The 12,319-nt window shown below is 52.3% G+C and overlaps 1 protein-coding gene across 1 annotated transcript in view; it reads right to left on the bottom strand.

Annotated features, from left to right (window-relative positions):
• IFNGR2 (interferon gamma receptor 2) overlaps positions 1 to 10,098 on the bottom strand; it is a 28,697-nt gene extending 18,599 nt beyond the window's left edge. The window contains exon 1 of the mRNA XM_046002301.1: positions 9,887 to 10,098. Within this exon, the coding sequence (XP_045858257.1) occupies positions 9,887 to 9,968 (82 nt within the window). The 5' untranslated portion in view covers positions 9,969 to 10,098. The remainder of the gene's footprint in view (positions 1 to 9,886) is intronic.
• Positions 10,099 to 12,319: the final 2,221 nt, after the last annotated feature.

Here is a 12,319-nt window from a genome sequence, read left to right as displayed (position 1 = left end):
GTCTGGGCTCACGGTCTTCTTCAGGAGCAAGGGGTAAACAGCTGTACTGTCTGTAGGTGAACGCTGAGTTGGTGGCCGCGTGACGAGCATTGGCCCCAGACTAGCCTTAGTTCCAGACGTGCGTTTGTACCGACAGAGCGTCTGGTAAACCTCCATGCACACGCACACACACTCACATGTGCAAGCCCCAAACCAGGTGTGCAAAGCCCAAAGGCACATGGAGGGTGAGACATGTCCTCTGGGCTTCATAAGGGTTGCGGTGTTCCTCAAGGACCCCCAGTATCATAGTCGCCAAGGTCCTGCTTAAAGCACAGCCCCCCAGCCCACCCCCCACCCCCAGCCCAAGAAATCCACATCTCCAACAAGCTTCCCAGCTGATTCTCAGGCACAGTGAAGGCTGAAGGGCTACAAACAGCAAATCACACCCGTCCCGGGGAGCTACCGCCAAGGTCAGAGCTGCCCTCCTGGGGTGACCTGGACTGGGCTGGGGACCACAACTACCACAGGCTCTTCTCTTGCAAGAAAACATGATCCTAACGGGCCGTTCTCTGAGATGGGAAGATGAGTGACCAACGCCCAGGAGGCGGAAAGAAGGGTTTTGAAAAACGTGCTGTTCCAGAATTTGGAGCGGGAAATTCAAACCGTGTGTTTTCGGGAAACGCATCCCATCCCGAAGAGCGGTATCTGCCTGGCTCTTCCTCTGAACGATGTGCTACCAAGAGTCGGGGCCACTTGCTTACCTCCAGAATGCCTGCTGTCTCCACAGCCCCGAGCTCCGGTGGGCCTCAGTTCCAGAATAATTTTTTTTAAATACTTTATTTGACAGAGAGAGATCACAACTAGGCAGGGAGGCAGGCAGAGAGAGAGGAGGAAGCAGGCTCCCCGCGGAGCAGAGAACCCAATGCGGGGCTCGATCCCAGGACCCTGGGATCATGACCTGAGCCGAAGGCAGAGGCTTTAACCCACTGAGCCACCCAGGCGCCCCCAGAATAATCCTTATTCAACCGGCCAACCAGCACCTCTGCCAATTTGCACGAGGGCCAAAGGCAGGCAGGCTGGGGATGCCTGGAAGGAGGCTGTGCTGGGCAGGCCCAGCTCGCTCCCCGCGGCTGCTGTGCGTGGTGCACAGACCCCGGAGCACAGTGAGCACCGGACAGCGCCCCGCGCGGGGAGGACTTCCTTAGGGCCCCGCGCTCAGCCGAGTCAGAGACCTGCAGTTTGCCATGGATGCTGAGATGAGGCGGCGCCGATTCAATGTCTTAAAACAACCCAGCTCCATAGCGTACGGTTCTGGAGATCAGAAGTCTGAAACTGCTCTCCCTGGGGTAGCGTCTAGGTGTTGGCAGGGCTGGGCCCCTTCTGGAAGCTCTGGGGCAGAAATGGCTCCTTGCCTCGTCCAGCTTCTAGAAGCAGCCCACATTCTTTGGCTCTGACTCCTACCCCCTGGCAACAGTGGGTGGATTCCTTTTCTCTCTCTCTTTTATTAAGTGACTACCCATTTATTTACTTATTTTTCTAAAATTTTTTTTTTTGAAGATTTAGTCATTTATTTTAGAGAGCGAGGGAGAGAGCAAGAGCAGGTGGGGCAGAAGGAGAGGAGAGGGAAACCCAAGCAGACTCTGCCTTGAGCCCAGAGCCTGACATGGGTTTGATCCCAAGAACCCTGAGATCACAACCTGAGCCGAAATCAGGAATCAGACACTTAACCCTTTTTAAATATTTAAGTTCCATGGGCGCCTGGGTGGCTCAGTGGGTTAAAGCCTCTGCCTTCGGCTCAGGTCATGATCCCAGGGCCCTGCATTGGGTTCTCTGCTCAGCAGGGAGCCTGCTTCCCACTCCCCCTCTCTGCCTGCCTGTGATCTCTGTCAAATAAATACATAAAATCTTTAAAAAAATAATATTTAAGTTCTGGTTAGTGAACATACAGTGTTTACTGTATTGGTTTCCGCAGTAGAATCCAGTGATTCATCACTTACGTAAAACACTCAGCGCTCATCACAACACAGGCCCATCCCCCACCGAGCCCATCCCCAACCCACCTCCCTCCACGAACCCTCAGTTTGTTCTCCATTATTCAGAGTCTCCGATGCTTTGGGTTTTTTTCTCTCTTTTTTCTTCCCCCGTGTTCATCTGTTTTGTTTCTTAAAGGCCACATGAGTGACGTCACACGGTGTTTGTCTTTCTCTGACTTCTTTCCCTTAGCATCACGCACTGCAGCTAGATCCACATTGCTGCCAAGGGCACGATTCCATTCTTCGGGATGGCGGAGTGACATTGCACCGCATACACAGACCCCGTCTTCTCCGCCCATTCCTCAGCGGGTGGACATTTGGGCTCTCCGTACCGTCTGGTTATTGCTGCCACTGTGCCTCTAGGAACACTGTGCCCATAAGAATCTGTATTTTTGTACCCTTCGGCTAAACAGTGGTGCAACTGCTGGACCACAGGGTAGTTCTATTTTTCACTTAAAAAAATTTTTATTTATTTATTTATTTATTTATTTATTTATTTATTTATTGGAGAGAGAGAGCAGAGGGTCAGGGAGAGAGAGAATCCCAAGCAGACTGCAGCTCGGAGCCCGACTCGGGGCTCGATCTCACGACCCTGAAGTCATGACCTGAGCCAAAAATCAAGAGCTGGTGCTCAGCCGACTGAGTCACTCAGGTGCCCCTCTATTTTTAACTTTCTGAGGAACTTCTATGCTGTTTTCCAGAACGGCTGCGCCAGCTGGCGTTCCCACCAACAGTGGAGGAGGGGTCCCCTTTCCCTGCACCCTCGCCAGCATCTGTCATCCGCTGTGTTGGTAATTGTAGCCATTCTGACTGTGTGAGGGGGTATGTCACTGTGGTTTTGATTTGTATTTCCCTGATGCCAGGGGATGTGCAGCATTTTTCATGTATCTGTTGGCCGTTTGGATGTCTTCTTTGCAGAAATGTCTGTTCCTGTCCTCTGCCCATTTCTTAACTGGATTATTTGTTTTTTGGGTGTTCAGTTTGGTAAGTTCTTTATAGATTTTAGATACCAGCCTATTATCAGCTATGTCATTTGCAAATATCTTTTCCCATTCCGGAGGCTGCCTTTTGGTTTTGTCGTGTGTTTCCTTTGCTGTGCAGTTTTTTATCTTGATGAAGTCCCAATAGTTCACTTTTGCTTTTGTTTCCCTCGCCTTTGAAGACGTGTCTAGCAAGGAGTTGCTGTGGCTGAGGTCGAAGAGGGTGCTGTCTGTGCTCTCCTCTAGGATTCTGATGGATTCCTGTCTCACATTTAGGTCTTTCATCCATTTTGAGCTTATCTTGGCATATGGTGTGAGAAAGCTTCGGGTCCGGTTTCATTCTTCTGCATGTGGCTGTCCAGTTTCCCCAGGACCATGTGTTGAAGAGACCAGGCCGATTCTCTTTCATGCTGTCACCACCCTGGTCTGACTCTTTTACCTGCCTCTCCCATCTTTTGAGGACCCTTGTGATGACACTGGGACCACGGAGCCCTACCATCTGGGGTCATCTTGCCATCTCAGGACCCCTGGTCACACCTGCGAGGTCACGCAGCCACAGGTTCTGGGGCTTAGGATGTGGACATCTTTGGGGACCATTATCTTGCCTGCCATGGTGTCCTTCACCATGCCCCCATCTCTGGGGAGGAACCATCTCCTGGTACCCGGATCTCCAAGATCCAGACATTCAGCTAAGGAAGGAAGCACCAAGGGCTCGAGGAAGAAGGGCGGGTCCACCCAAACGACAGGTGGACCAGAAGAAAGGCTTCCCCGTAAACTTGGGAGTCTCCAGATGGGCCCTCTACGTCCTTCAGCTTTCATTTTCCCGACGTGTGGGGAGCTGACTCGCAGTTTTACTCTGACATTTGACTTTCCTGGAATCCCCTGTCTTACCACATTCAGAGGCGATAACAAGTCTTAAAACCGAGGGTTTCACAATGAAGCACCGAAGACTGCCCACTCATTAGCTCCTGCCTCATCACATTGCCCTCTGCACCTCTAGGAAGGCCCGTCCTTGAACTGCCTCGCCCCTGCACCACGGCCCTCATGGGGCCCTCCTTGTTCCTGGGAAACTCAGAACCTGCCCCTGCGGCTCCTTCTCTGGAACCTTCTTTCCCCTTATACCACAGCTTTCTCCCCTACTCCCTTCAGGTCTCTGCTCTCACTAGAGTGGTTTCCTGTGTAAAACGCCCAGGGCGCGGGGGTCCCTGTCCCTGCCTGACTCATCCGCGTGGTGCTAGGTTATCACCTGGGTCCTTTGTTTACACCACGGTGCTTAGGAGCATGGATTCCAGAACTAGACTGCCTGAGTTCAAAGCTGCGTGCTCCTTAGGACCTTGGGCAAGTTGTTTAACTTCTTTGTGCCTCGGCTATCTCATCTGTAAAATGGGTGCAGTACAGACTTCGCAGTGCCGTTATGAGGAGAGAATGAGTTCGTTTTATGCGTGGGGCTGAGGACAGGGTGAGCACCTTGTGGCCCGTGCCTCTCCGCATTGCTAACGGTTTATCGGCGGTACACTTGAACACGAGAGTGGGCAGCTCTGGGAAGGCTGGGCGTTGTTGGATCAGGGGACTTGTTTATCCCCCCTGCCTGGAAGAGCAGGCACTCCAGATCCGGGGAGTGACTGGCCCGCAGCCCAGCAGCCGGCTTGCCTTCAGAGATTACATAACTGATTTCTGGTCCTCAGCGTTGCGTTCGCCCACTCGAAAACCAGGCAGAGCTTAGGTTCCCTTTTTCCTTCCTTGCTTTATGCTCAAGTTCCTCCCTCTTGTCTGGTTTCTGCTGCGGCAGGGCGTGGGTGGACAGCTCTGCGCTGTGACCTATCTGCTCGGCTCCAAAGAGTCAGCATATCTAGGGTCATGGTGCCTGCTGTCCAACGTGTCTGCAAGGGCTCAGCAGAAGGAGAACAGAACTTATGGACAAAGGGCTTAGGCTGAAATCCTGATCCTGTGACCTACAGCCACAGGTCCTGCCGACACCCCAGCTGAGCCTCGGTTTCCTCCTGAATCGTGGAACGATGCTCTCTCTCCCGGAGCTGGAGCGAGGGGCACGCGCAAGACAGCAGATGAAAGGCAAATCAGACGCTGCTGTTTGAGTAAATTTCTAAGACGTGACTATTTCAGGATGTCCCGATTCCTCATGGCACAGCTGCCTGTGCAGGTGGCGGGCAGCACCCGGTCACCCAGACCCCATCTTCAGGGACCCGCGACGGGGCACCGAGCCCCGCACTGAGCACGTATTGATGGTCTGCCCTTGACGCAGGCAGAATAGCGCCCCTACCCCAAAGATATCTGTGTCCTGTGACTATATTAGGTTTCATGGCAAAGGGGAATGGAGGCTGTAGATGGAATTTAGGTTCCTCATCAGACCTTAAAATAGGGAGCTTATCCAGAAATAGCTGGGTGGACCCAACGTCATCACAACGGCATTTCTCCAGAAGCTGGAGGAGGCAAGGCAACGATTCTCCCCCTAGAGCTTCCAGAAAAGAATGCATCCCTACGGACACCTTGAGTTTAGCCCAGTGGAACCAGCATCTGACTTCTGACCTCCGGAGCTTGTAAGACAATACATTCTCTCGTGTAAAAGGCACCACTTACGTGTTGTTTGAAGGCACTCAAATGGGGGTGATTTGTTACAACACCAGGAAGTAAGGCGGTCCCTGGAGGTGGACACCAGGGCTTTAATGACACCCCAGCTCTTACGAGACAGAAGTTCATAGTAATCGTAGGGTGTACACAGTTCCAGTCCCTTCCCTCTCCGTGGTCTATGTGGGCATCACTCACAAGCTACTCACGGTATGAAGAGATGACGTATGGATCACCCGTGTGAACCGTATTCTCTGCCACTCACAGCTAGAGCAACTCCTGTGCCCCCTTCCTGCCCTGCCCTTGACCTCGGATCCAGCCTGGATCCAGGCATTTGAGACTTTATTTTTTTTTTAAGAAAATTTTTTATTTAATAAATTTTTTATTTAAGTAAAGGCTAGCCTGGGTCTCAGAAAGATAGTTTGGTTAACATACATCACACACAGAGGGGCATCTGGGCGGCTCAGTCGGTTAAGCGCCTGCCTTCGGCTCGGGTCATGACCTCAGGGTCCTGGGATCGAGTCCCACACGGAGCTCCCCGCTCAGCGGGGAGTCTGCTTCTCTCTCTTTCTCTATCCTTCGCCCATCCCCACTCATGCTCTCTCCCTCTCGCTCTCTCTGTCTCAAATACAATGAATAACATCTTCAAAAAAGCCCAACACATCACACACACAGAATAAAATAAGGTACGTTAAAATAAATTCACACTAAAATTAATTATTTAATCTTGACATCCAAAGATCCTTCAGGATCCTCCCATGGATGGGGTGTTATGATGAACGTCCATGACCTTGCAGGTGAGGAGACGTCAAAAACCATTCCCCGAACCCTCAGCCGTAACCAGCAAGTTGCTCTGGTGCGTAAGTCCTAGACATGACATCAGTTTACTTGCCCAGACCATTTGTCCCCTCCTATAAAGGTCAGTTTTGTCTCCTTGAGATTATATGGGGCTCTTTTCCACTTGAAAAGAATGGTGGGGAAAAGAAAGACAGTGAATGTTTACAAAACCTTGTCTGACCTAAAAAAGTGGCCTAATAAACGCTATTACTATCATTTTCAGTTTGCCCCAAAACATGACAGCCGCTTAGTAGTTTCGACTGTTGAGCGGATAGGCAGACAAGAGTTACTTGCTGCGGGACCGTCTGGGTGGCTCAGTCAGTTAAGCACCCAACTTTTGATCTGGGCTCAGGTCACCATCTCAGGGTTGTGAGATGGAGTCCTATGTTGGGTTCTGTGCTCAGCGGGGAGTCCGCTTCTCTCTTTCTCTCTTTCCCTCTGCCCCTCCCCCTGCACGCTCTCTCTCAAATAAATAAATCTTAAAAGAAAAGAGTTGCTTAATGCAACTTCATTTGCAATGGTTCCTGTTTTGGGGCATTTACTGTCTTTCTCAGAGGTCTCTCGGTGCATCAGAAGCTTTGGATGGTCAAGCCAGCAAATCATGGGGACAAAATTCTATGGCACAAGTGCCTTTCCAACCTACTACCAAACTAAGCAGCAGGTGGGAATACAAAGAAAAGCCTCAATTCTTCAACGTTCAGGTCGATGGTCAGAGAGACGGTTGATTTACTGCACTGTAGTGGGGTTGATTAATTTTTTATCTAAAGCAAACGGCCACTGCTTAAAGCATTACTACTGAAGGGACCAAAATAAGCCACCCCAAAATATGTTACTTTGGCATGTTGGTTTTTTTTTTTTTTTTTTTACATTTTCATTATTTGGAATTAAAGTTACTCAAAAAAACAGTCAGTGCAAGAAGGACATTCTGACTTTTTCTTTTTTCCCCTGAAAGCAGGAACCGAATCTCTCTTGTGATGGCGTCCTCCCTATACCAGGAGGGCAAAGTGCGTCTTGACTCAGAGATGGAATTCTTGACTCAGAGATGGAATTCGAGGCTGAGAAAGTTGTATAAACAAACTTGGTTACTTCCTCATTAATTTGTGACCCCAAACTCAAACCCCATTGTTTGGTTAAATCTCTGCAAATCACTATTTCTATATCTAAAAGGTAGGACAGGTGCAAACTTTGGTCGCTTCTTCGAGTCTCATATTTTTATTAGCTCCCATAGGTACAAAATTTAATCTGTTTTTCTCCTGTCACTCTGTCTCATGTCAACTTAATTATGAGATTAGTCGAAGAACCCAGAAGGCAAGAAAGGAAAAGTTTTCCTCCCCTACGCTACAATTTAGATCAGGTCCAATATTTTACATATGTTATCCCTGAAACACATCTAAGGGGTAGATATTATAAGTTTTCCTTTTTAAAAATTTGTTTCCAATACTTATTTTTTTTTCTGACGGTAAAAGCCATTTCATGATTACTGAAGGACACTTGTGAATTATGAAAAAGCATGGAAATTTTTCTCTTGTTAGTCATTAATAGTTCCACTCTGTGCTTTGATTAACATAGTTTCTCCTAAAAATATCCCAGTTAGTTTTTCTAATAGTTTATTATGAAAAAAATTTCAAGTAGTCACAAAACAGATTAGTATAGCATGGTGCTATTTTTCAAAGGATCTATGATGAAGGACATTTTATTTCCTTTCGGGGCGGGGGAGCAACAGAGGGAGAGGGGACTCTTTTTTTTCCCCTAAAGATTTTATTTATTTATTTGACAGAGAGACAGCGAGAGAGGGAACACAAGCAGGGCAAGTGGGAGAAGGAGAAGCAGGCCTCCTGCCAAGCAGGGAGCCCCATGCAGGGCTCCATACCAGGACCCTGGGATCACTACTGGAGCCAAAGGCAGATGCTTAATGACTGAGCCACCCAGGCACTCCGAGAGAGAGAGAGAGAGAGAGAGAGAGAGAGAGAGAGAGAATGAGAATGAATCTTAAGCTGGCTCCACGCCCAGGGGAGCTGGCATGGGGCTTGATCTCATGACTTGAGCTGAAATCAGGAGTCTGATGCTTAACCAAATGAGCCACCCAGGGGCCCCCACACCAGTTTATTTCTCATGCATCACACAAACCCAAACTTTGGTAGAAGACTAAAAGATAAATTACTAGAAAGAGGGGCATGGCCTTAGGTGTTGGGCAATGTCAAACTGCAAAGTTTCTAAATATTGAATGCTGCAGAGACCCCCCACTAGTGAGGGGTAGCGCTAGGAGAAAGTGACCAGCACTATGCCCATCACCCAGCTCAGGCAGTTACCAACATTTTGCCAAAGCGCAGATTTCAACTGAAGGAGGCCGGGGGAGGGCAGAACAGAGATTGCTCAAGACCTGAAACTGGGGAGGAGTGAAGTCAGGATTCAAATCCATCTGTCTCAACAGAAAACACAGCCTCACATGCAAGGCTCCCCTTATCAAGGAGCCGTGGAACTTAAGAGCCTTTCTAAGTGATGCTGGCAGAAGAAAGAGACCTAACCCACACCCTGAGCTTCACATGGGTGAAAACTTCTTCCTTCTTGAGACTATTTAAGAGCTCCCCAACCTGGGACAGTCTGTCCCGGGGAAAGAACCAGCAAAACACCCTCCTCGTCGCGGTCTTTTCTTTTCTCAGAGTTTTTAGATTCGGCTGATAAGTACTAAGTACGGGCAGTTAGTGTCCGAGGGAAGGAGGAGGCTAGGGAAGGGGCTGTCTGGACGGGAGCTGAGCTGGGATTCAAAGTCTTTCCCTGGACTCCCCGCCGCCAACACCAGCACGACCGGGGTTCGGGGCACTTCCGAGTGCTGCCCTGAGTGCTGCACCCCCCGCCCCACCTGTCCGATCCTGGGAAAAGCAGCATCTGGACTCTCAAACACCCCCAGCCCCAGTCGGACTGAGTCACACTTCCAGCCTGCGGCTGACCTGGGCCGCACGCAGCTGCAAGGAAGGAAGCGAGCCTGGGCCCCGCTGCGAATTCAGGCCGGGGGAAGCAGGGGCCGCGGTCAGTCTGGCCAGGATGCGGAGCCCGCGGCCGGCACAGGCGGCCTCTCCCGAGCCCCGCACTCTTTCCCTTCGTTCACGCCGAGCGGCGCGCGGAGCTCGGCCGCACTCGGCGGCGGGGAGCGGCGGCGCGGGGGCGGGAGAAGAGGGGCCGCCGTGGGGCCCGAGTCCCGCAGGAACAGGGGCAGCGTCTCCGGCGTCGGAGCGGTGACCCGCGGCCGGGTCGCCGGGAGGGGCGACGGCCGTCCCGCGGCCGCTCCGGTGCCCGCGGGCTCCCCGCCCGGGGACTGCGCGCGATTCCCGGCCGTCCAGCCCACGCCCCGCACCCGCGGCGGCCTGGCGCCAGCTCCGCCTCCACTCGGGGCTCCCCGCGGACCCCTGCCCCGCGCGCGGCACCCCTCGGGTCGCCCCCCCCGCTGCGGAGGACGCCTCCCCGGGCCCGGCCTACCTGCCGGGGGCGCGGCGGTGCCGTGGCCGCCGAGCAGCAGCAGCAGCGACAGGAGCGACAGCGGCGGCGGCGGGGGCCGCATGGCCCGGGGCTCCGGCGCCGCAGGCTCCGCGGCGGCTCTCAGGGCGGCCCGGCCCCGGCGCGGGGTCGGCCGAGCGGCTCACGTCGCCGCCCGGCGGCCATGGCGAGCGCAGGGCGCGCGGGGCCCGCCCCTTCCCGAGCAGCGGCGACGCGGCCGCGGGGCGGCGGGACAGCCCAGCCCGGCCGCCGCGCCCCGCCCCGCCCCGCGGCCGCGGGACTTTCCCGGAGCCCCGAGCCGCGCGGGCCGCGCCCCCGCCCCGCTCCCCGCGGCCTGCGGCGCCCGGCTCGGCCCAGGCCCGGGGCTCTGCGGCCGGCCTCCCCGAGCGCGGCACAGACCGGGGGCCGAGCGGGAACCCCGCCCCACGTCCACCTTCTGGGGTTTGCCGCCCTTCCGGGAAGACCCCCGAAGCCCCCGGCCCGGGGGTGCCCCGTGGCGAGCCGAGGCCCCCGACTCCGCACCCCCCGACCGGCGCCCCATGGTCCGCTCTTCTGCGGCCGCTCCCAGGTGCGTGGGGGTCGCACGGTTCCTCCCTCCGTTTACACTTCGCGTCCTTAGCCTCTCACGTACCCTTGACGCTTTTAATCCGTTTTTGAAAACAGGTTAAGGGCACAGTGGTTAGACCGGGCCTGGGTGAAGGAAGGTGTGGGGCTTGGGGGACAGGGCGCGCAGGGTACCGAGGAGGGCGAGAGAAAGGTCCCGCATTTCGGGACGGTGTGTGGGATCGGCCCCTCTCGGCGCGGGGGCGTGAATGAGGAAGTAACCCCCGGCGCTGGGGCGGGGCGGAGCGGGGGCGGGAGGCCTACTCGCCCGGCTTGAGCCGCTCTCGCGTTCGAGGCCAGGATCTGGGTCTTCTGGGTTCTCCCAAGATGGGCGGTAAACCCCGCTGACAGGGAAGACAAGGGGCAAAGAACGGAATGAATGGGGCACATCCAGAATTACAGAATAGGTCACCGAGGTCCGGTGAAGACCGTGGCAGCATAGCATTTGAAAACACAGGGCTTTACTTTTGGACTTCTTATATTTTATTTATTTATTTTTTTAATTTTGAAGTAATCTCTACGCCCAATGTGGGACTAGAACTTACAACCCAGAGATCAAGAGTCTCCTCCCACTGTACTGACTGAGCCTGCCGGGCGTCCCCAACTTCTTTTATTATTATTATTAGTAGTAGTAGTAGTAGTACTAGTAGTAGTAGTAGTACATTATTTTGTAGAACTCTTGAAATTGGCCACTGTTGTAAAAAATGTGATGAAACAGGGGCGCCTGGTGGCTCAATGGGTTAAGCCGCTGCTTAACTTCGGCTCAGGTCATGATCTCAGGGTCCTGGGATCGAGTCCCGCATCGGGCTCTTTGCTCAGCAGCGAGCCTGCTTCCCTCTCTCTCTCTCTGCCTGCCTCTCTGTCTACTTGTGATCTCTCTCTGTCACATAAATAAATAAAATCTTAAAAAAAATGTGATGAAACAAACAAAAAAAAAATGTGATGAAACACCTAGCTATTATCTGAATGATGCTTTGAGTTTTTCCAGATACAGAGACATGTTTATACGTTAAGTGAAAAAAGGCAGTATGTGAGTCAGACTCCTTGCACATTGAAAATGATTGGAGGGTAATAGGGAGGGCAGGTACTGCATGGAGCACTGGGTGTGATGCCAAAACAATGAACACTGTTATGCTGTAAATAAGCAAATAAAAATAAATAAATAAATAAATAAATAAATAAAATAAAATAACACAAAGGATAGGAGAGAAAAAAAATTTTAATAAATAAAATTGTAATACTCAAAAAAAAAAAGAAAATGATTGGAGGGAACATACCAAAACACATGCAGCAGGTAATGGGATTATGAATGGTAACGGTTTTCTTTTTTTATTACCCCCACCACCACCAAGGGCATATTTTAGTTTCATAATCAAGAAAAAAAAATCATAAAGGAAAGGACAGACGTACATCCATCTCAGCCAAGGTCAGGGAGCGCTTGTGATCTCCCCCATGTATAGTTCTCAGAGGAAAAGACAATGGTTTTTTTTGGAAGGGGAGAGGGTAACCTGCCCCCCTCCCGCCCCACCCCGGAGGAGAGTACTTGTTCTTTTCCCAGCTGGACATCTCCTTCCAGAGATCTTCCCTACTAAAACTGAGAGGGTTCACTCCGGGACAGAGTAAAGGAGCTTGTCCAGACTGCTGCTGAGCCGGGCACCTTAAACACACATCCCCAAAGTAAGTAATTGCCAAGCATGCTTGATCACCGCGGAAAGGTAAATTCTCAGGGCTTGGCTTTTGCCTTTTCCCACTCCTCCTGGCTGAAGACTTTGGCTTTTGAGCTAATAGCTAGATGGCTCTGACTCCCAACGG

The sequence above is a fragment of the Meles meles genome, chromosome 4, assembly GCF_922984935.1.
Source record: "Meles meles chromosome 4, mMelMel3.1 paternal haplotype, whole genome shotgun sequence".
Lineage (NCBI taxonomy): Eukaryota > Metazoa > Chordata > Mammalia > Carnivora > Mustelidae > Meles > Meles meles.
Note: the sequence above shows the minus strand (reverse complement) of the source record. Positions and strands in the feature narration are given on the sequence as shown.